The sequence below is a fragment of the Sturnus vulgaris genome, chromosome Z, assembly GCF_052056855.1.
Source record: "Sturnus vulgaris isolate bStuVul1 chromosome Z, bStuVul1.hap1, whole genome shotgun sequence".
Classification (NCBI taxonomy): Eukaryota; Metazoa; Chordata; class Aves; order Passeriformes; family Sturnidae; genus Sturnus; species Sturnus vulgaris.
In genome coordinates, this window is record NC_142283.1 from 20,373,063 (window position 1) to 20,396,818 (window position 23,756).

Consider the following 23,756-nt stretch of genomic DNA (forward strand, 5'->3'; position numbering starts at 1 on the left):
CAGCCCTTCTGCTCTCAACCGAAAAGTTTAATATTTAAATCTACAAACACTTCATCTAGCCAAGAAAGGAAAAAAAACCAAAACAACAAAACCAAAACCGTTAGAGATAGAAATAGACAGTGTAAGGCAGCACACCTTTTTCTGGGTCTTCTTCTCAGAGTGGCATTAATAAAAACATTTGTCAACACACAAAAGCATTCTCAGGTAGAGTAACTGAAATCCATTTATAGCTTCCAGCTGTTGTTCATTAAGATAGCTAAACTGAAGTTTTTGAAACAACTTCGAGGCTTCCTATTGTTTATACTGAAACTGACATTAAATTGCTAATCTAGCACCAGTTTTTTATGCTGAAAAATACATGTGATGATGGCCAAATTTCTTTCTTTCTCTGTTTTAATTTGCAACAGGCTTCTGAACCATGACCTCATAACACGTAATGCTGTTTTTTAATCCTAGCTGGCAGCTAAGCTTGTCTTTGTGGGACAGGGAAAAGAATTGGAAAAGTGTGAGAAGCTTATGGTCTGAGATGCAGAGAAAGTTTAATAGGTAAAGCAAAAATCACACACACAATCAATGTAAAAGGGGTTCATTCACCCCTTACCCTGGGCAGGCACATGCTCATCCATCTCCAGGAGAGCTGGGCAGCACCATGCATGATGGTAGCTTGGGAAGACAAACACCAATATTCCCAATGCTCCCCTCTTCCCTCTTCTTCACCCAGTTTAATGTGCTAAGCATGACTATGCCATGGGGTCTGGAATATTCCTTTGGGAAATTTGGGGTCAGCTGTCACAGCTGTGTCCTCTCCCAGCCCTTGAGCACCCCAGCCCACTTGCTGCTGGGGTGGGTGAGGAGCAGAAAAGGCTTTGGCTCTGTGCAAGCCCTGATCAGCAGTAAGGAAAACATGCCTGAGTTTTCAACACTGTGTCCAGGACAAGTCCTGAAACGACCTTCATACTACATAAATACACTGTGGAGAAAACCAACTCTATCCCAGCCAAAGGTAACACAATAATTAAGCAAGAAATGTATAAAACCTACATATATTCTCAAACACCTCATAAGGTGTGCACACTGTTTTAATCCAGTATTTTTAAATCTGTAGGTTGATGTGATTTGAAGCAGAATTGCTCTGAGCTTTTGACAGGATCAGGGACAAGAGATCACCTGAAAAAGCAGCTATCAACAGGAAATAAAATATAGCATGGCATTGTGTGCAGAGGTTCATGACCTAACTCTTGGAAAGCTGAAACATGCATTGCAAATCATTGCTTAGTAAAAATGAAGAACAAAAATATAGTGATTATTTCAGGGCCACTATATTTTTGCACCTGTATACAGTAGTATACAAAGCAATACAAGAGTGTTCCTCCTTTTTGATTTACAGCAGTATTAGAAATCCTAGTGCTTTTATGGGTAAACTGCTCCCAAGCATGGTCAGGCTGTGAGAAGAATACTGCCTTAAAACTCCAGTGATTTGTTTTGCTATTTCTCTAGAACAGAAATGAGAGAACTTTTCTCTGTTTTAAGGCTTTGCAGTAGATAATTGCAAAATTGTTTAAATGATTGCTCCTCTGCTTTATCTCCTGCAGATTTTTCTCTCTTTCCTCTGTCTTCATTTGACATGTTTTCTTCATTTTCCCACTGGTTCTTACACAGAAAATCTCTGCACTATCGTAGCATAGGTCGTGTTGTATCTCCGTGGTCTCTGCCATGACAATGCAAAGCTCTTCAGGGACTCTTTAAAATCATGAGTAGACTGTGCCTTTTCTTTACTAATTGCCTGCTGCAGAATAAAAGCTATCAAAAAGGAAACCTTTCTTTCTGCTTTTCAGAGAGTGCTTTACAAGTCTCTGAAGACACTCTTGGCTTATTTTTTTGCACCTTTACTATACAACAACAGTTGGAAACATCTAGTTTCACTTTTGAGATACAAAATCCAAAAAAGAGCAACCTGCACATCTCCTACAGGCACTGTTTATAGACTATGCCACCTCAGTATTAACTTTTCCTTGTTTTTCTGAGAATGATAAATGACTTTCTGTGTTGATGTATGTTAGTTGGTGTGAAAAGGAAGCATTGTAAATAAAAAATTGAATTGTATTTAATTTTCCTCCATCAGCTGGGGAACGTGATTCCCTTATCCATCCATTTTCCTAGCTCCCAATCCCAGAGATCAAGTGCTCTATTTCAAGCCTCTGTCTCAGAGTTTTTACACTTTAAATGACATTTTTCAATGTGGAACTTGTTGGGCCAAAATTCAGCAGTGAACAACTATATATTACGTAACAGAAAACCCCCCATAAGCAAAAAAAAAATACCAGCAAACCCTACAAACCAAAACACAAAAAATTTTCTGTTTTACTATTTAAAACAAAAATCAAAAACCAAAACCAACCAACCAAAAAACACCAAACCAAAAAAAAAAAAAAAAAAAGGAAGGAGTGAGGGGATACTATCCTAGTATCTTTCCCTATGCACAAATATATTTGTCTTTCTGTGTTATCTGCTACCTTCATGACTCCCTTTAGAACAGACTTGGGGCAAATGTTGACTCCTTGAACATCTCTAGAGATGTCTGTTCATGCTTGATTTTTTGAACAGAAACCCCATAAATTACTTGACAAGTAGAGGGAAAGAGGCAGCTTGCTCCTTCTCCAATAAGTAACTTTATAACTGACTGAGAAGTGCATGGTTTTAGTGACACATAAATGAGCTGCCAGAAGTCGTTTGGAGCAATGTGCACAAGAAGAGTATTTGGGTTGCCTGAAAAATACCACCAGGCTCCTTTCTTTTTCAAAGTAGTGATCATAATGTAAACTCCACCCAAACCATCGTGTCTAAACTAACCAGAAATCCATGTAGCTCTCAGTGGGGAGGGGAAATGCAGGAGGAAGGAAGGCAAGTCACTGCCATGTGTGACTTGAGAAGGCCATGCATGCGACGATGTGCCCATGGGATGGAGGTTGTATGGCTGTACTGTGTACAGCAAGGCTGGTTGGGATGGGTTGGAAGAGAGGAAATGTGTACAACTGCCTGGAAGAGCCAGGGAAGTTGATATGCTCCACCTGGTTTGGGACATACCTAAACAACAGCCTTGAAGAGAGAAGAAAGACCTTCTGCTGTGAGAAGTTATAGATGTTCCGGTCAATAGAAGTACAGTCCCCGAGGGAAAAGTTACACAGTCAAAAAGCAATCGCTTGCATCTTGCCAATGAAAAAGTTTAAGGGACAAAATAAAGAAATATACTTGATCCAATTCAGGTCTATAAAAGCAAATGGTAGCCACTGGTGCTTAATGCAAAAGTGGCTGCAAGTTTCCTTTTAAAAGGAGAGGTAATGGCATAGCTTTAAGATTGAAGCTCAATTTTCTTATGCCAAAAAGATTTTAAGATGAACAAGGGTGAAAGAAAGATTCTGCCTGTGGCTTTTAAAATGAAAGCCTGAAAATAAACTTATTTACAAGATTTCTCTAAGATAGCAAAGTTTTCTAGTGAAGTCTTGGTGAAGCTTTTTACATAATCTATTAAAAAATTATTTAAACAAACTTCCTGTTTAACTAGGTTATAATTTTTCCATCATGTAGTATAAGAGACCTGAAAGCAAACCAAACAATCAGAAAACTCCATTGATTTGGTGCAATAATCCTCTTTAAAAATATCCTGCTCTGGGCATGAATGTTCTCATCTTGCTCATCTCTGAGATGAGGTCCAGACATGCCACATCTCTTCCTCTCCCCCTTTGCAGACTTAGGGGAAGGAAATCCTGGTCCATGAGCTAGCAGGAAGCAGCCAAAAGCTTAGACAAGCCCTTCTGTGAAGACCTTTCAAAACAGGACTTCAGAGTCTATTGAAAAACAGATGTGCCCCATCTTACAGGGCTGACCATCCTTGCCAACCCATATTACAAGACTCAGGAGCTGACATTTCAATGAAGCCTTGTCTTTTTATCTTGTCTGAGGTGAATGAGAACATCCTGAACTTGTCCAGCTCCAGAGGTCACTTAGAAGTGTTACTATACTTTCCTCTCTTGGACTATTCCCAGCCTCTAAATTGGACCAAAAGACATCTTGAATAATAAAGATCTCATTCTGTGTGATGTGGAAATACAGCTGCCAGATATTTGGGTTTAACTTCACTGCTGTAGTCCACAGAGTGAGTCTGAAGTGCAGTGAACTTTATAATACCATGTTTCTTTGACAGAAATGTCCTTGCACTAATGAAAGAATTAACAGACCCTGGCAAGTATAGGGTAATATAGCAATTCTATGATAGCAGAAGAGCTACCAAGAAGAAGGCTGGAAAAAGTCATTCCATGGGTATTTGCCTTTGCAGGTGCTCTTAAATTTCATTTAAACTTAGAGAGATTGCCCTTGGAGTTCTGGGTAAAACATCAGTAAACATTGGCATTGACTTCACAAGGAGGTCGTATTGAGATCAGAGTTATTTATTGCTGCACTAAACACTCCTCCTTTCATTTTGTCCCTAGCAAGCTGTTTGATATTTCTCCTTCTGCTTTGAATGTGACTTTTCCTGCAGTGTAACACCAGTTTGCATTTTTGTCAGTGGAGTCTTGCATGTGTGTGTATTCTGGTGAAAACTGGGCTCTGCAGCACATTAAAGGGGAAAAATCCATTCAGCTGCTCAGCTGAAGTCATCCAGTGCTGCAGCGGTCAGCACATATTCAACTTCTACTACCATTAGTAAGTGTAACACTTGCAGATGGTTTGTGCAGAAATGATAACTAATGTTGCCCCCAGTCTCCAGCAGAAGAGCCCCTCCATGTCTCTGTGAGCACAGCATTGCTGGATGCCATATTTCTCCCCAAATCTGAAATACAAAGAAATTATTTTCTCACATAGATTGTGGATAACAACATCCAGAGGAGGGCTGCAGGTGACCAAAATAACTGTAGAGGAGGAAGGAAATGCCAAACACCAAACAAAGTGTGATCCCATTTAATTGTCAGAAGGAAAGCAAATGTTTTCCAATTTATTTTTAAAGCTAATTTATAATAATCTCATATTAATAGGCTGTCTGAGGGTTCAGAATAAATGACCTAGTATTTTTTTCTAAATAACAGATAAACATACAGCTAATAGAATGTAATGAATAAAAAGATCTCATTGATTTCCTGTAACCAAAGGTAATTTCCAGAAGAATTATTCTTGACAGTAACATGCCATCTTTAATTTTGAAATAAGATTCCCATCTTAATTGGAAGATTCTATTTTTGCCAGAGAAAATTGGTTTTTTAACCTTTTTTCTTCAGTGTTTCCTCATTATCTACTGAGAAAGAATTTGATTTTTTGTTTGTTTATTTGCCCGTTTAGCCACTTGGGGAAAAGGTATCATATTATAAAATGTTATACATGTGAATAAAGGATCTCTCCACAAGAACAACTGAAATGAAGGCTTTGAAGGGGGGGATTTCTTGTGCTTAGAAATTATTTTGCCAGTATCATCAAACCTGAGTAATTTAGAATACACCAAAATATCAGAACTACTCAATTAAAAAAAAAAAGCAACAACTTTTTCATGAATGTAAAGACACTGTCCTCTTGATTATATATGTTGACCTGATTCTTGAAATTCTTTATACATATAACTTTGTTCTGTTTTTTGTGGTCAGGAGCTCGACATCTTTCCAAATTTTACTGTGGTATTTAATAGAATTTAGCACTCATCTGGCAATTACAGCATGAATTTCCGTGATAGTGAACTTTTTCTTTGTAATTTATCCTGAAAGCAGAATTTGACATTATTTTTAATGCAGATTTTCCTGAATGTTTACAAATGCTGTCAAAATAAAAATTTTTAAACCTTAATCTTGATGATAAGTATCTTTACTCTCATTCCATACATCACTGGATAATTGGAATACTCGCCTTTCTCTGCACATTTCACTGTTCTAAACCATATTGACTGTGTGAGATCTTTGGTTCTGTCTGAATATCACAAAATCAGAAATATACCGTCTGGGTAGCTTGGAATTTTTTTGTTTGAGGGTTTTTTTGTTTGTCTTAGGGGGTTTTGTTGATGTTGTTTGTTTTTCTGCCTTTAAGCACAACGAGCTTCTGACAGAAACAAACCAAGTTTGACATATTTTCAATTGTAAATCTACTCTGAATTCCTTTATCAGCATGAAACCAGAATCGTGAGTCCACCTGATTGGCTGCATCTTCAAAATTAGGGAATATCGAGATTTTTAAGAGCATTATTCTACATTGACAGGAAATTTCTGAAAGAATGGAACAAGATCACCAGGTGGGGGGTGCTGTGAAAGGAAACCAGTGCATGTGAAGCCATTGGCACATGCTCTGTGTTTAGAGAATACAAATGTTGTTCAGGTTTTATGAGTGGCCTTGAAGTGATTGCTGAAGCTGCAATGAGAAAAATACTAATGAATTTTATGTATTTGCCTTCAGACAAAGATATTAATCAAAATTATATTTTTAGATATACACTAAACTGTTCTTGCAACTATTCTTGCATTTTTTTATTAAAAATGTAATTTTTCCAAACCTCAAACAAAATGACTGGTTTCATAGAAGTATTTTGTGATTCCATATGGTGACCAGTACAAATTTTCTGAGGTCAGTCTTCAGAGATATGAAGCTTTATCCCTTGTTAAGTAGTTTCTTCATGTTTTTGTTTTTCCTCTACATATGCTTATATATGCTTGTTAATTAGGAAAAAGGTCAGAAGGGTAACTGTGTGCAATGAGACATAATGTGAAACATTTATGACATACACAAAAGAAAAAAAATTATAAATAGTTGAAAATGGTAGTCTGTTGAGTGAAATCCAGAGTCTCATTTGGCATTTGTAGTTTTGGAATAGTCAATAGAAATACATCATCTCCTGCCTGACCCGAATTTGTCCCTAGGACATACAATTGCAGGTTTTTGGTGTTTGATCTGTAAATTATGTGAAATATGATGTACTAATTGCCTTATTATTACTTAGCAAAAGGATAAGCAGACTATTGGAAAGAATAATTAAAAAAAAGAAAATAAAGAAAAAAAACTTAAAAAACAAACAAAACTTATTAGGAGATGCAACGCATTTTCTGGGACATTTCCAGTCATGTCCAGAGTGAGAGGATGCTCCAGACTCTTGTGTCTTCTCCCACTAACTGCAAGTTTCCTCTCATGAAAATGGAAGGAATTACAAAAAGTAGGAAAAGAATGAGTGGGAAGTGAAGAGGTGAGTATACTAGCAACTTTTGGTTTTCAGGTCAGTTGGAAAATCCTCATATCTGAAACTCGTTGCAAACTTTTTTTGACAATGTGAACACAAGTGGCAAGGGTTTTTTGACAAATGAGTGAAAATTCCTGTTCTCTCCAACTTTGTCCCTGGATCACACTGTCCCCTCCCCCACTACACGATGAGGAATTGTTATTCCACAACTTCAGCCCAATGAAAAACACACAACATATGCCCACTGACTTTTTTTCTAGTTTGTCCAAAACTTCTGTTGGACAAAGGTTCATGATCCATGACATATATGACACATTATGCATATGGTATCTCTTTTCAGCTATACCTCTGATTTTCTTCCTACCTATGTCTATTTTATCTTTATTTATATTTATATTCATTAAAATTATTTTATGTTTTACTTTCTGCCCTTGCAAATAAAGAAAAAATTGTACTGAGTCTGGGATGTCAGTGTTCATTGTATCAACATTTTATCAATTTTAGATTTATACTCTATCACTCTGTTTAGCCACAGTGGTGATTCAATTAAAAAAATGTTGAGAATCAAGTCTTACAGAATGTAATCTTGATAAAATCCGTATTTGGTTGGAAGTATGTTTTTTTTCTAATTTTGGTTTTATTACTTTCTTTAAGGGGGGAAGTGGAAGTACTTTATTTAGGTGGGATAAAGAGTTTGCTCATTGGATGCTACACTTATGTGTTTATTTATTCTACATGAAATGTGCTTCAGTCTGTAAGTTATAAACATTTTTGGTACATAGTTGTGCAAGCGGCCTGCAGTTAATGTGATGAACAATTTCTAGGGTGAATTCTGTTCCAGTAACTATGCACTTTCTGAAATGTACAGTTTCTAATGCGTATATCTAAATTAAGTTCTTAAAAAATGGGAAGCAGTAGCCTGAAGGGTGCACATTGTCTTCACCACAGAAAGGAAGCAATCTCCAGGCTGGAACACACAGCAGTCACACTGGATGCCTCAGAAAACCACATGGCCTCGAAGGACAGAAGGTAGATCAGTGTGTAACTGTGAGTCTAAACCTACACCCTTTTGCTGCCAGTTTCAGACAGGTAGGATCATTATAAGTAACTTCATCAGGGAAAAAAAGGGAGATATGTTAAGGTGAAAGCAATGAGCTTCAGTTTAATCTGGTTTTTTTTTTTTTTATTCTCTCTAAACCATTTAGCCTGCCCTGTGTTTCAGCACTATTTAAAATGTGATATTTTAAAATATTTTAATGTTTTTTTCTACCATTCTGTATGTTCCTTGAAGAAAGACAAACTTTTAACTTTAGCTAAAATGCTGGATTGCTTGATTTGAAGTTCTTTGAATCAGTAAATATGATAGATGTGTAAGGGGACTAGAGCCAGAATGGCTTTAAATCTTTTTTTATTGTATCGTATAATATCTAGTTTTCTAATGTAGATGCTTTTCTTGCCCCATAGAGTTCTCAGTGCCTGTTTCAAAACTCTCACTCTGTACCTTAGAAATAATTTTTTCTGACCTTTTCTGTGAAAAGATTTTCCTGAAAGTCTATTAAAATTCAGTGGATAAATGTGTCCCCTGAAAGGTAGGTACATTGGTGGCCATGCACATAATCTAATATCCCTTAATGATAAATTATAGTGAAAGGAAGGGCAATAATCCCAAAAGCTAATTTTAGCCCAACTCACTATGTCTGTCTCAGAACCATCTTCTGAAAAGTATTTCTTCTCCTGCTGAGGCAGAAAGGATAATGTGGAGAATAACCATGTTGGTAAATACACATTTTGGTAAATACCCTCTTCTACCCCAGCTTGTGTACCCAATGGCTCAGCAAATATTTTTACAGGAGCAGTAACTTGATTTTCAGAAACCCTAATTATCTAAAGAGAAAGCATAAATCCTGCTTCTACCCTCACACCTACATGTTTCATGCTTTTCCCATACATTTAAGATGTGATTTGCTTCTCAGACTCTGCTGTAAGTTCACAGTTGTGAGCTCTGCATATATTTGATGATTGCCAGAGTTGTTTCCCAAAGTTTTCACGGAGATTGCATTGATATGAAGTTTAAGCTATGTAGTCTGAGGCTGGCAAAGGAGTCAAATCTCTCAAATCAGAAAAATTTAGAGTTCTGATCCATCATAGGTCTTATCTTTCATCTCAAAGCAGGAAATCAATTGGACTATAACCATGCCAAGGAAATTCTCACCTAGGAAGACATATTATGCTTATTTATAAAGTATACTATTATCTCAAATGTTGTCTTCAATATGTAATCAGCAGTTTCCACTTCCCTCTCTCAGTACGATTGTTCTTGTCAGTTTTTATGATGAAACCAAGCATAAATAAACCAGTAAATTGAGACAGAGGACAAGAAATTTCCAGAAAGTGCTTAATAGACAAGCTTCAAATGCTTTCTGTGATTTTTACAGGGTTGTAACCTTCCAGATGATGTAAGCATTTCAGGGAATATTTCCTAGACTTCTTACTTTCACTGACTCCTTCAATATTTCCTCTCATTTCGTTTACCTCATCATTTCTGATTCTAGGAACTAGGAGAAGCTGGCTCACTCTCTCATAGGTGTGCATTTCCTGATCCTCCTTCTCGCTGTCCACTTTGTTGCCATTTTCTTCTGTTTTTTCCATCCATATCTGGCCTTCTCTTTTCTCCCCTTTTTCTGTCCCTCAGATACTGATGGCTCTGATGCTGCTCAACCCATTACCTAATGGATTTTCCTGTTGCAGCCTTACCAATTAGATTTATGCTTAGTAAAAAGGAATAGTGAGCAGTTGTGTGGCACATGGCACACAGTGTCCCTGGCAGCAAGGTCCTCTGGTGACAAGTGGGCAGTGAAGCAGGCACAGTGAAACACACACCCGTGACTGACCACTTGGCACCTCTGCCTGGAACACTGCACTAAAACAAACTCCTGCTGGACCTTCAGGGCTCATGAGCCATCAGGCTACCCTAAGCCAGACTCAGGACTTTGATCCAAGGTCTTTGGGCAGTTCTGCTGTGGATCTCTGCACAGAAAGCAGCCCTTGCTCTTTCTTTTCACTCTCCCTTTTCCTGTCTAGTTAATTGTCAAAATAATAGAGAAGACAGATGTTTGAATTTTAAGGTTTTTAGAGCTAAAATTTGGTGTGTATTTGATGTAATTATATAGCTTACAGCTAACTAGTATTTTTAAAGTAAAATTATTATTAGAAATGTTAATTAATTAAAATTTTAATTTCTTCAGAGGAAAATTCCTAATATTTTTGGTGGATCCAAAACCTGTTGAACTCTGTAGGAAGACTAACTCAAGCACAATTTAGAAGAAAAAGTTAATATTTTTTTAGTTAGAGTGACTGATAAAGTGTGATTAATTTTTCTATGTTCATGTTTGCTCTCTGTGAGTAAAGTGGTGAGCTTGATGGAAATTTTTAGCAAGAATAGTGAGTGTTTTAATAATTATAATGGAAAGATTATTTTCAATTACTGTTTTGAAGTATTCATAGTGGAAAACTGGAAAAAAAGTCCTGATATGACTTAAGTTTATCCCAGCATTTCCACAAACTTTAACATAACTAAGATTGGGTTACAGATTCTAAGACTTACATTTAATTTCTCAAAATACAGTCATAGAAACACACTACTGTGTCTTTAAAAAAATCTTAATTATTTTTCTTGGGTCACCTGCAGTGCAGCTCTTAGAAGATGTGCAGACAGATGCTAGATAGTCTAAAGCAACTGAAAAACTTAAGATACAACAGAAATTTCATGATGAATTATAACATTAACAATACAGGAAAAAATAATTACAAAGATTCTACAGTGGAACAAGACCCCAGATCACAAGAGATATCAATCCCTAACGCTTGAACTCTGATTGAGCAGATAAAAAATGCAATGGTAGTATGCCACATGAAGAAAATGACAATTTATAAAAGTGTATTTCAGAAAGAAAATGTTTTAATCTAAAAAAGTAATCTTGCTGGCTTTGCCATTTGTGCTTAGCATGGAATTTCAGCTTCAAATAAACTGGTTAGAATCAGGGATGTGGTCGTGGGTTTCTGAATTTTCAGATAAAGTCTTTGCTGCTAGTATCCTTGGAAGTTCTCTTTGACCCTTTTCCCCTCAGTGGTTTGGTCTAAAATAGAACTACTAAATTTTTAAAAGAATATAATTCTTGTTTTTTGTGTCAGACTTCATGGAGGAAATTCAAGGGTCCTTTCATTCCAGTCTGGATTGAAGCACGTGAAAGAAAACAATTCAGCACAGCTTAGTTATGAGTCACCTCCTTGATCTGTTAAAATGAAAAAACTGACAAAATACAATCTTTAGAGAAATACGTCTTAGAGCTCCTCAGATAAAGAAAGATCCCAGTTACTGGGCTGCAGCATCCACACACTTTCATTGGGATTTTCATCCCCATTCAAGAATTCAGACCTCTAAGCCTCCCTGCCTCACAAAACATAAGGCTGTTTTGAAACATTTTCAAAGCAGTGAAACAGCATTTATTGTGATAGAGGGTTGGAACGTGCAGACAAGTGCCAGGCATCACGTGCAAGTTTACTACTTAATGGTCACAGATAACTTGTGGTATTTTCCAGTATTTTCATATCAAAAGTATGGCTGCTGATTATTACTTCACACTATTGAAAATGGATTTGGAGGGTCATGATGGGAAACAAAATAATTAAACATCATACTTCCTATTTAGACCCTGTTTTGTTTTGAGATTTAGCTTGTATGAAAAGCAATTACTGCAGTACATATATTGGAAAGAAGGCATACAGACAGTTTTCAGCTCCTTTCACTCATCACTTTGATTTCAGGATTATAAATTCTCTCTGATAAATAGAGAGAATTCTCCTTGGCTTTGAGATTTTCATGTGATCTTGGGAAAAATGGGGTAAAGGCAGCAGAGAGAATTCCCTTTTGTGTGCTAAAGTGAAGAGGTAGTGACAAAAGCTACAACTGACCTTTCAAAAGTGGATGCATCTAAACAGATTTAGAATTACTGTATAGATGTGAGCCTCATTAGAACAACCTTCATAATAGTGTTTTCTACTTCCTCAGTTCTAGCAGAAGCAGAAATCTGTAGAGATTAGAGAGAAATCTTTTGATCCTTCTGCCCTTTAGACTCAAGTGAAACCAGAAGTATAATGAAGTAATAAAGGCAAAAGAAATGTCATTTTCTTAACACTGGTTCAGTTTTGGATTAGTTGCATCATATTCCCTAGCTGCTTCTTAAAAATTAATCACTCTAATCCTCTCTCTTCTTCCTTCTTAATTTGAATGGTTCATTTAAAACTTTCAGTGAATGATATCCTTCTGTTTATTGCTGTCAACAGAGTTACTGCATTTTAGAACATCCCATTCTATTTGCTACTATGCCATTTTTTGGTGAGGTTTTTATTCTTTGGTAGTTATTTGGGCTCATAAATTACTCAAGTACTGCTTTTGTTCCACTTCATTCTTGCTCACCCTCTTTTCCCATTCCTTTAATGAATACAGTCATGTTTATCTTCCTTGTGTAGGCAGATCATATTTTCACCCCCATTTGCCTCCCTTTTCACCTGTTTGGAAGGCTATTGAGTACAAAACAGTGCACTGAAGCAGCCAAGGACTCTAAATGGGAAGTTAGCATAGCTGAGTAGGAGCAAGAGGTCTGAGGAAACAAAGGAACAAAGTTCAAGGAAGTTAACTGGATTGGAAATCCTGAGAGAAGAGAATAATTACTAAGAAGCAGATGCTTGGAGAGGTGAGGGAAAGAGAGTGAAAATGCGAGGCCAGAGCAGCTGTCATCCTTCAAGCTCTTTTTTCTGCCACAATTGACCCAGCCAGAACCTTTCACCATCTCTCTGACCTCCTGGTGCTCCAGAGTCCCTGGCTCAGGTCTGTATGAATCTGCTATGGGCAGAACCCTGGCTTGCATAGCTGAGAAAATTGCAGAACTGTAAGGAAAGGCTGTGAGCAAATCTGTAGGACAGATACACATATGATAAGGAAAGTAAAATCACAGCAAAATCTGGGACTGTGTGGTAAAGAGCTTGTTAGCTCAGAGGCTAAGGACAAACCAACAAAATTGAAAGGTGGAAAGTTTTTGTACACTATTGGGGATGAAATTTTGGTATGTAAGAAAAGGAGGAAGAAGGCACGTTCATGTTAAATATTGCAGCATGAGTAGAATGATTGAAGCTTTCTTTTTAAATTGGATTTCAAAATATGCAAAGAACAACACGTCCAATGAGGAAGGACAGGATACACTAAGAACTGTGTGAGGATCTCACTCTCATTCAATGTATTAGAATGATCAGGGCTATCAATGCCTCCTGAGCAGGGACAGAAGCAAACCTCACTTGTCTTTGAGGCCCTTGGGAAAGCCTAGGGACTGCTTGTTTTGTGGAGGACAGTTCAGAGTCCCAATGAGCAGCTCTCTGGAACAGGAATTGCACATACAGTAGATGAAGTGCATAGTTAAACAAAGCCAAACAATATGTCTTGAAGCTAAAGCAATGAACTTGTCACTTTGACGGAAGTAGAAAACAAATTTACTAATATCACATATCCCTGCAACTTCAGTGGAAATATAATGGGAACAAAAGGTCCTTTAGGAGCCCTCTGTATTAAGAGATTTGCTCCATGAGCTGTGTATGGGGTAATTTTGCAAAAATGAAACTGGATATATTGCATATATCACATGAAATAAGGTTTTTCTTCTTCTCAGAATCATTATATTAGATATTAACTGGCCATAATCTGAATTATTCTTGTTCTTTTTTTCAATCCCTAATAGTGTATGTGACAAGCACTGTTGCCCTTTTAAAAGAGATTTAATACCAAAGGACAATCTACTGAGGAACAAAGTCCAAGACCTCTATTTGGCATGTCTTCAGAGGTCATTTGAAAATTTTACGTTCAGATAAATTTCCCTTGGATACTACTGTGATAGAATTCTGCATAAAATCATTCTAAGAAGGCTACATGGAAAAAAATAAACCTTCTACAAGGATTAAGAATGGAACAGGAAGCATTTAAGATTTCAGTCTCAGAAAGGTTTTCTGTAGCCTGTGAATGAGGAATAAAATCGAGAGTGGTAGGTTAAAATGCTGCAATACCATAAAATGTGTTTCTAGCAGCTAAAGAGGCAAATTCATTTATGAAAAGCTTGAGCCTGTTCCCAGGGAACCTGGCTTCTTTTGAGAAGCAAAATTGCTTACATTAAAATTACTTTAAAAGTTTGACGATAGAGGGAATTCCATGGCAGAAGAAGGAAGAGAATAATTAGGGGAAAGCTGAAAATATTTGTACTAAGATTTACTTATGAAGTTCCTCACTACATTAAGTGTCTTGGCAACAGTTTTAGTTTAAATACCCCTAATGGACATGGGTTACCTGCACATTAGGTTCAATCCCCTCATTGCTTTATCCTTTTGCTGCAATATTCTCTGCTTGCTGTACCCTGCTGTCAGACCTAAGCCAGTGTTGCTCTGCCATTCCCACCTGTGATGTCTTCACAGATGCCATGGGGTGATGCCTACCATGGTGGACTTAGGATTGGACTCCCCAAGCCACTGCAGCACTTAAAAACAGATTTAAGGTTGTTTCAGCTTGCTTGGAGTAGGTGGCAATAGGTTTTCATTCTTGGGTCCCAAGGATATCATGGATTACTTACCTCCTTTCTTCAACCAGTTTCCACAGTAAATCTGGTCCCAAAGACTTCGAAGTACATTCATCCAGAAGGATACTGGGAGAGACTGCATTGGAAACTTCACTGAAATCCAAAAAGATTGCACCTACTGGCTTCTCTTGATAAACTAGGTAGTTTACCCTGTCATAAGAGTAATTTAGGTTTGACAAGCAGGACTCTCCTCTCATGAAGCTATGCTGGCTGTGACCAATGACTGCATTGTCCTTCAGGTGTTTTTCAATGCCCCCCACAATAATCTTCTCCATAATTTTACAGGTATGAATAGCAGTATCATATGCGAATAATATTGGCAGAAGTAGCAGTTTGCAGCATGAAGAGTATCCCCATTGAATAATATCAAAAGCATGGGTCTAAGAATTTTCATTACAAAAAAGTGTTAAAGGAACTTTAAGTTCTTCATTCTTACAAAGATCCACATTTTGGACTAAGTTGGGAGAAACCATTCCTTTTACTTCAATGTACTATACATATTAGCAAAATGAACCATAAGAATAAATGTCTGCTGCATTAGTACTGTCTAAATATCCATGACAAACTAAAAACTAAAAAATATTAAGTGTTCCTTATCATATCTGGAAGGCAGCAGCTGTTTGGGAAAAACAAAGCTTAAGAAAAATCAAAACACATAGAATTCTATATGTATAAATCAATATTGTGCCCAGTGATATTTGGCAGTAAAACTTTTCTGAAGTGTGATGAAACTTTCCAAAAGAATAAAAGTTCTATGATGAGACCAAACAATATCTTGCTGAGTTATTTCTATTTTTAATGCCTGGAGAGTCAGCATTGAGAACATGAACAAATGTCAGTAACCAAAAGATTAATAAATCCAAAATACACTCAAAACAAACGAAGAATTAAAATATCATGCATCAATATTTAAAACGTAAAAGCAAAGGACAAGTAGATAAACTATTCTATTAGGAATCTGTTTTATTATATTTTACATAAACTTTAATTACTTTTACTTCTTCCAGATAACACTTACCCAGAAACATAAATAACTCAGTGTAAAAAAACTGATGCAGCCATTTAGCTAGGTTCATAAGCACAAAGACATCACTGGCTTCAAGGGATCTTCTCATATCTTTAAAGTCAAGTTGATATGCTTTCTTGCTCTTCTGAGCAAGAAAATTAATTCTTCCATGAATTCTTCCACTCTTGGGAAAAAAAAAAACAAAAACGAAGGAATGTTTAAATGTTTGTGTAATGATGAAAAGGAAAATCAATTAAAATGCGTTTTGAATAGAGAATATGTGTTTCTGATTATTTGAATTATTGCTTCCAAATAACATAAAAGAACTAAATTTAATTTTCAGTCCTACAAAACACATACAACTTATAGATTTGTCCTTTATATTTTCAGGGCTGATAAATGACAGTGACTTTGGGAACCTGTTGCTTTCTAGATCTAACTTGAGATTCTTAAAAAGAGGCTGCATTTTAGAAAATATTTGACTTTTTTCTTTCTTGTAATTACTTTTTCTTGAAGTAGGTCACTATGAAGGAGAAGCACAATTTATTTTTTAAATATTGGCTATTTTCTCAAAATGCATTCCAAAATGTTTGCATTGAACTGTTTTGTATTCGAGCCTTAGATTGTTCAAAAGTGCTTTAGTCAGACCAAGACCACCAGACTGCCCCTCATGTTTTTATAATACTTTGCTTAAATATTAAGAATCAGCTCAAGTAATTCACAGTGATTTTCAGTAAATATAGGCAAACTACAGTATCTGGGCCAAAACCACCATGGATATTCTAACTTCTGTTAATGTGTGATAGCAGTCTGCTGATCCTTTTATTGATTAAAAACCATTGATTATGTTGTTTTGAGAGGAAAGCTCCACTAATGCTTCTTGGATATTCTCTTCACTTCTGCAGGTAAGAGACGAACATAAGTTCGTTTACAGGTACAGGTTACAGGTTTACATAAACCTTTTTGGGAAAGAAAATAAAAAATACAAATAACTTCAAGTTCTATTAAGCAGTTTGAAAAAGTAAAGTAAATAAAAATTTAAAAGTCTGGAAAATGAAGAAGGTTCTTTCCATTAGAAAGATATTTAATATATTTATATATCACAATATTTAATTATTTTCCACTGTTCTCATCTAATCTTGCTGGTCCTACCCTGGTTTGCTGCTAGCTTTAGAAGGCACTAGATTGGAAAGGTTTGCTTAATGTTATTTGGAGTGGCATGCAATTGAGGTGTAGAATTATTTGGTATTTTACACTTAGCTGGAGCCAAGCTTTACTTCCAGTAGAGAACTATTAGAAGCTGTGTCTAGCCTTCTGATTTGCCACTTATGATAATTTAGAGCAAGTTTAATGCTCTTGTAATGGATGACATTAAACATTTTCTTCTGAACTTGTATTACAAGACTTGTGCTGTAAAAAGATTTGATCTAGGCATTACACAGCACTGTCAGAGAGCTCCTTGTTAGCACTTCATTGTGGTTACAAGGAGGGGAGGAAAACAATTGTTAACACTGTACAGCACACAGTCTCTGTAGACACAATGTGTGATCACATGTAAGACTTGAACACAAATTAGTGTTTTTCAAGCCATCACACAACACACCTGAAGTTCACACCCTTAAAGGAAAGCCAGACCAGATGCAGCTAATGCATTTATCTTAAGACAGAGCAAGTCACCCTGTGGAAGCATGATCACCAGTTAAAGACTAAAAGTCACTAAATATGTTCATTAGAATATTCCATGTTTGTGTTCTGTATGAACATAAGGGATCTCTACTTTCCTGTCTGTGTTCTTTCCTCCTAAAACTGGGTGTAGATTCAGTCACTTTTTAATCATTCCCAGCACCTACAGAGGACAGAAAACCTTTCACAAATGCTCTCAATGAGAATATTCTTTTTATGCCTTTTGAATTTATTTCTGTGAATCAGAAAGATCTGTCCTCTGGATTCTAGTGGTTAAAAAATAAGTTTTCATTCCCCAGCTATTGCCAAATACGTGAAGGATCTCTATGATAACTAGGCTATCTTAAGGACTGCTTCAACCAGAATTTCTGTGAGAAAGTATGAGAATGTGGGAGGGGACATATGCTTTTCCTACAATATTTTTTTAAAGAGCTGGCCCAAATTGTAGTGTTCCCTATATGTAGAGTAAATGAGGACCACAAAGATGGATTTTGATAACACTCTATTTTTTTGAAAGCATTTCTTCACAATGTTCACAGGAAAGGAATTTAAAAGCCTTATGATAGGAAAACAAAGGACAGCATAAGCTTTGAATAAAGTGCTTGTTGATACTGAACAGGCCAAAGCAACAACTTGTGTAGCTTAGGGTGTGAGTGGAGACTGTCTCATGTGTGCTAGAAAAAGCAATTTTAAGAGATCCTGAGAGAAAAATAAACATTGATTTCATTTTTTCAGAACAGAGGAAAGAAAGTGAATCAGAATACTAGTTTAAGAGATTGCAAGCTTGGAAAGAGTCCCAAGGGTGAGATTTTATGCAAATGAAGGTGTTTCGCTCTTCTGCTTCCGTGTCCAGCTGTTAACAAGATTTACACCCATGAGCTGGAATCAAATTATGATTCTATATATTTCTGTGGATAGTGTTCAACATAATATCACCCAGGTTTGCTGGCAGTTTATAAAGAAGTCAATAAGCATCTGTTATTTATTGAGATGTGAAGTCCTGAAACATTGTGTAAATGGAAAGGTTAGTAAGACCTTTTACTCCTCAAAGACATAGAAGTCTCTTTCAGGAAACACTTCAAGGAGCTTAACTCCTGTAATCAATATATTTCTATATTTGTACACTTAATCAGAGCACATCTGCTTTTCAGTTGTTCAATAAGAGAGACATAGAATCAGTGTTACTAACTTTATTGCATTGATTTCTTTTATTTTGCATTTGACTCAGACTGCAAAATTAAATATTTTCACTTTAGTAACTAAAACTTGACATAAAATCATTCCTTTAGAAAACATTTTTCTCTCTCAAGACATCTTAAACTGCAGCTACTACAATTCATCATTTTAGCTATGAGAATTCAACTATTCTGTAGTTACTTTTTTCTAAGTATTTTCCTCACTAAGTCTGACATCTATTACGCAGTATCTCTACAGAAAAGCAAGTTGCAGTTGCTTGCTAACAAGATGTTAAAAGAATCTGATGGTGTGACACAGGGTTCAATGTTTTCTCTCCCTAAAATAATACAGATTTACTGAAGTAGTAAGGTCTTGCAGAGTGAGTTGCACTAGACTTCCAGAAAGTAAGAAACAGTTCTAAAACGTAAAGGACTTTAACTGTATACTGTAGAATTTGCTGTCAATTACTTTAAAAACCCCAAGACTAACACTTTGGAGATTAATAGAAATGCTTCACCTGGCAGGTCTTCACGTAGCCAAGAGCAGAGATGCTGCACGTGTTGCTGCAGGATGTGGTTTCATCACAGTGCTGTTAAACCCGTACCAGGAGAAACACCACTGCTCCCCAAACCATGGAGGGACAGTCACCTGCACCTCTGCCCTGCAAACGTGTCAGCACTGGAAAACTGCAGCTGGATAAACTCAGCTTAGGCTTTGCCCAAGATTACAGAAGTAGTTACTAAGAGTATTTTCCTCTCCTCTATCAAAATGCAGCAAATGACAAATCTACAACCAATTCATCCAAATTGTTCTTGAAACTGGTTTTATAGGCAAGCAGGGATGATCAACTTTTACTTTCATATACTCTGTCTGGATACAAAGAGATGCCACTGAGGTGAAGTGAAACTCACAGAGAGCTGAGTATCTGCAGCGTGGGGCTGTATTTCACAGCAGATTCTGCTTGGAGTTGATGGGAAGCTAAGAAAGCTTTTCCTTTCTCTTCTTGCCTCAACATTCTGGTCTCCAGTGGGAGTAGTTTTCAAGTTGTTAAGAAAGAGGAAATCTTTAGCTAAGATATCTGATTAAAGGATCATTCATCTTTTAACTGCTCTCTTTCACAAATTAATTGGTATCCTCTTTACACCCCTAAGAAAGTTTCCTTAGTGCTCAGCACTAAATTTGTTTCTCAATGAAAGATTTGCCCCAGCAAGAGCCTTCCATCGGGTGATTTGTTTGGGGAATGAGCCAATATTTCTGAAGTGTTTGAAGGGGCTCACAGGCAGATTGACTTATTCCTTTTTGCTTCCAGCATCTGGCAGAAGGTTGCACAAGGATGAACAAACTTTCTTTAATGAAACCTAAATGGTGAGGTTATTTTCATGTTTCCCTCTCAGTTCAGTTTTTGCATTAATAATGCCATTCTGTGGAAGGAAAATCTGAGTAAAAGTCTTTCCACTATATCTGAGTTCTTAGCTCAAAATCTTGATTTTTTTCATGATAGCTAAAGAACCTGTTTTATAACCTCAAGTGAAGAAATAAAATAAGACATATTTGGAGATTAGCTTAAAATTTAAACAAAAAAGGTCATTTTTTTTCTTCCATGATTATTGACTTATCCAAAGTGTTGCACAGCTGGTAAGCAATAATATCACAAAGTAGATTGTAATAGAACTGGATAGAATGTCTTCTTTTTTTCCAGTACTTTGTTCAGAACAGAAGGTGTAAGCTTATGCCGAAAAGTGTTTTCCAAAGTGTATTGGTTCTGGTGGATGTTTTATCACATTATTTGAGAGACATTGTCCTTGGCCAAAGGGAGTTTATCCAATGTGGAGAATTCCAAAGAGCAAAATCTCTTCCTAAAGAAATCTCTCAGAAAATATGCTTTGTTATTTCATGGAATCATAGAAATATTGGCTAGATCTCTGTCATCTAATCCAATCTCAGTATTGAAGCAGGATGGTAGCCAAAACTAAACCAGACGTGATGTAGCCTGGTCTCACTGTAAATGTGGAAGACATCCATGGATGGTGAGCCTGCAATCATTCTGCACAACTTGTTCCAAAAATGGACACTCTGCCATGAAGGATCCTTCTGCATGAGCTGATGGGAAGCTGGTCAATAGGTTTGGAGGGGAAAAGTGTTACCAGAGAAAAAACAGGCCATGGTAAGGGAACAGACATTCAAAGAAGGAAGTACACAGGAATTTCCCAAGGAGTGATAGCAAATTGCTATTTGTTTGCCCTTCCCTTTCCCCATTCCTCCACCATTCCAGATGTAGCCTAACAATTGCTATTTTCTTCCAGTTACAAGCTCTATTTTTTTTTAAACATAGTTTTTAAAAGATATTTCTTGGGCTTTAATTAACAACACCTGTATTGTATTAAACACATTTCTGCTGTTATTTAAAACCTCAGTAGTGTATCAACTTACAGAATATTGTGTGAAATCACACACGCTTGCTTAGAAAAACTGAAATTGAAAACAAAAGCATTTCCCAGAGAAATTGCTATGGTCCTTCACACAGGTCCTCCAAATGGCTTAAGAGCCTAAAGCATTTTCTGTCTCTCCCAAATGTGTTACTCATCCTTTCAGAGATTACTTTCTTGCCTTAGGAGACTGAGAATGTTTTCTCTGATGCAATCTCATCAATGGGTGCAAAAAAATATAGGGAACATATTCAGTGAGGGATGAAGAAATGGAGCTATGATTAGTAACATTAAATTCTAGGTTTTTTCCTATTGGGTAGTGAGAATAGCGTGGGATGTAGAAAGGAAATTCTAGAACTTACCTAGACTATACCTACACATCAGTTTCTGTGCCTATGCTTTATTTATTCCCTCTGTGACATCTTTCTTGAGCATTCCTGTTCCTAAAGGTATTCTTCAGCAGACATTTCACCAACCTTTTATTTCTCCCTGTCTTCTGCCTCTTTACAAGCATGGAGGTCTTTTTTGGAAATGACACCATTGTAATATGTTATCCAAGCAAATATGAGGAATCATTGGAGACGGCAGAAAAAGGAAGGAAAGCTTATGAAGTCAAAAGTCTTTCTCCCAGTATTTAATTATTTTTTTTTTGTTTTTTTTTCTGACAATTCATAAGAAACACTTGCAAAATCTTAGACAAACCTTAAGAAAATGGTCTTCCTGAGACACACAGTAAAACCTGTGAAGGATTTGAGCTGTGAAGGATTCTGCTGAGCCTCCCCTAGGCATGACTGACAGCTCTGCTGGTAGGAATCTGTGTTGACTTCAATCTTTGAATTTTTTTTGTTTGCGGTCACTTGAATGGCTGATAAGTTTTCTCGATATACAGAGGGGAGCCTAATGTCCTTGGGTGGTTAATATGTACTCCTTGCTCCAGAGAAACTCTGAGCAGTAGAAATAGTAGTTTATCGTCAGAATAAAAGTCTTCGAATTTCTTCAAAGAAATTCACCCACCCATAGGATATGACTTCTCAGAGGAAGTTGCTGCTCTCTTAGAAGGCTGATAAAGCAGTTTGTAAAAGACAGTGAGTAAAAGATGGGAGTATTGTTTGAAGTGAAAGATAATTCTTTATGTAAATTTCTTTCAGACAGTTTCATTTTTGACATCAGAAATTCTAACTGGTTTTGGCTAATTTTTCCTCTGCTTCTCTGAATTGATAGAATATAGATACTACATGAGCCCCCCATATATGTCACAGTAACAGAGAAGCCCCTACTGTGTTTTCCTTATGGACAAAGGTCTTTGCATGGAAACTTTGTGTGCCTGATATGCACAGCTACTGTAATCTCTCTTCCTTATATCTCTGTAACTTTGCCCTGGGAAAGCTGGGCAAGGCTGTTTTAGTCCGAGTGAATGACCATGCTGCATGGGGCTTTTCTCTCTTGCTTCTCTCATTTTATCCCTTCTCATGTTTCCCTTTCCTGGCATGCATGTAGGCTTGTATGCCGGCCTGCAAGCAGAGCTGTGGCAGTTGTGTTGATGAATGCTAACTAGGCAAAAGCTGGTACAGCTCCAAGCAATCATTTTGCAAGTAATTCATTTGGATACTGAATACCCAGCCTGAAGTTTTTATGCATCTACCCAAGGGATAGCTCTTCACATTAATTTAACCTGCCTTCCAGGAGGACATTATCCTCCCTTTCTATACTTTCTTTTCCTTGCTTTCTTTCCTATTTGTATAGTGCAGTATGACTGGATCTGTACCGAAAAACAATCTCTAGCCTGATTCCTTCTAAACACACAAATCTGCAGGCCCACATGTCATGCTGGCCAGGTTTTTATTAATAAGGGAAGTCCCATGGTCAGCATGCACCCGTCTCCTCACGTGTGCTTTAAACTTCTGTAGTTTAATTCAGGAAGCAGCTTGTGAATGCAGCAAAGTTTTTCTTAGGCAGCATTATCAGTCTTGAAAAGGATAAAAGGGTCTTGTTGCCCTGTTAGAACCTGTTTTCTTCTGCTTTCGTGAATAAGGCATGCACTCTCCTCTCTCAATGGAAAAGTGATATAGATAGATAGATAGATAGATATAGATATAGATATATAGATATAGATATAGATATAGATATAGATATAGATATATAGATATAGATAGATATAGATATAGATATAGATTATAGATGATATAGATGATATAGATGATATAGATGATATAGATGATATAGATGATATATATATAGATATATTAGATATAGATATACATACATATATACAGATATCTTATATATGAGATGTTGTGGATATTGACCTGGCTGTCAGGAGGCTGACACCTTATGGAGAGAGTGATGTGGAGACTTTAATGATGAGGACAAAAATCATCATGATCTGTCTCTAGACAGCCAGTAAGATAAGACAAAGCCTTCCTGAAATAAGACCATGTCACTTAAGTTGTTGTCTAAGTAGGATGCTTATGACCATGCAAGGTAGCTCTGTTATCTGGATATGTCATCTTGGATAGCATCTTACTTTGAAGACAACACCCATCAGACATCAGCTTCCCAGGAGACACTAAATGTCAGGTGTGCACCTTGGC

At 36.8% G+C, this 23,756-nt stretch overlaps 1 protein-coding gene across 3 annotated transcripts in view; it reads right to left on the minus strand.

Annotated features, from left to right (window-relative positions):
* LOC148219729 (uncharacterized) overlaps positions 1–23,756 on the minus strand; it is a 112,301-nt gene that overhangs the window by 37,237 nt on the left and 51,308 nt on the right. For all 3 annotated transcript variants that reach the window (XR_015799409.1, XR_015799408.1, XM_088156327.1), the window contains exons 5-6: positions 15,893–16,064; positions 14,869–14,967 (exon numbers count right to left, since the gene is read on the minus strand). Coding sequence is in view for 1 of the 3 variants with exons in the window: in XM_088156327.1 (XP_088012453.1) it covers positions 14,869–14,967; positions 15,893–16,064 (271 nt within the window). In the remaining 2 variants the exon portion in view is untranslated. The remainder of the gene's footprint in view (positions 1–14,868; positions 14,968–15,892; positions 16,065–23,756) is intronic.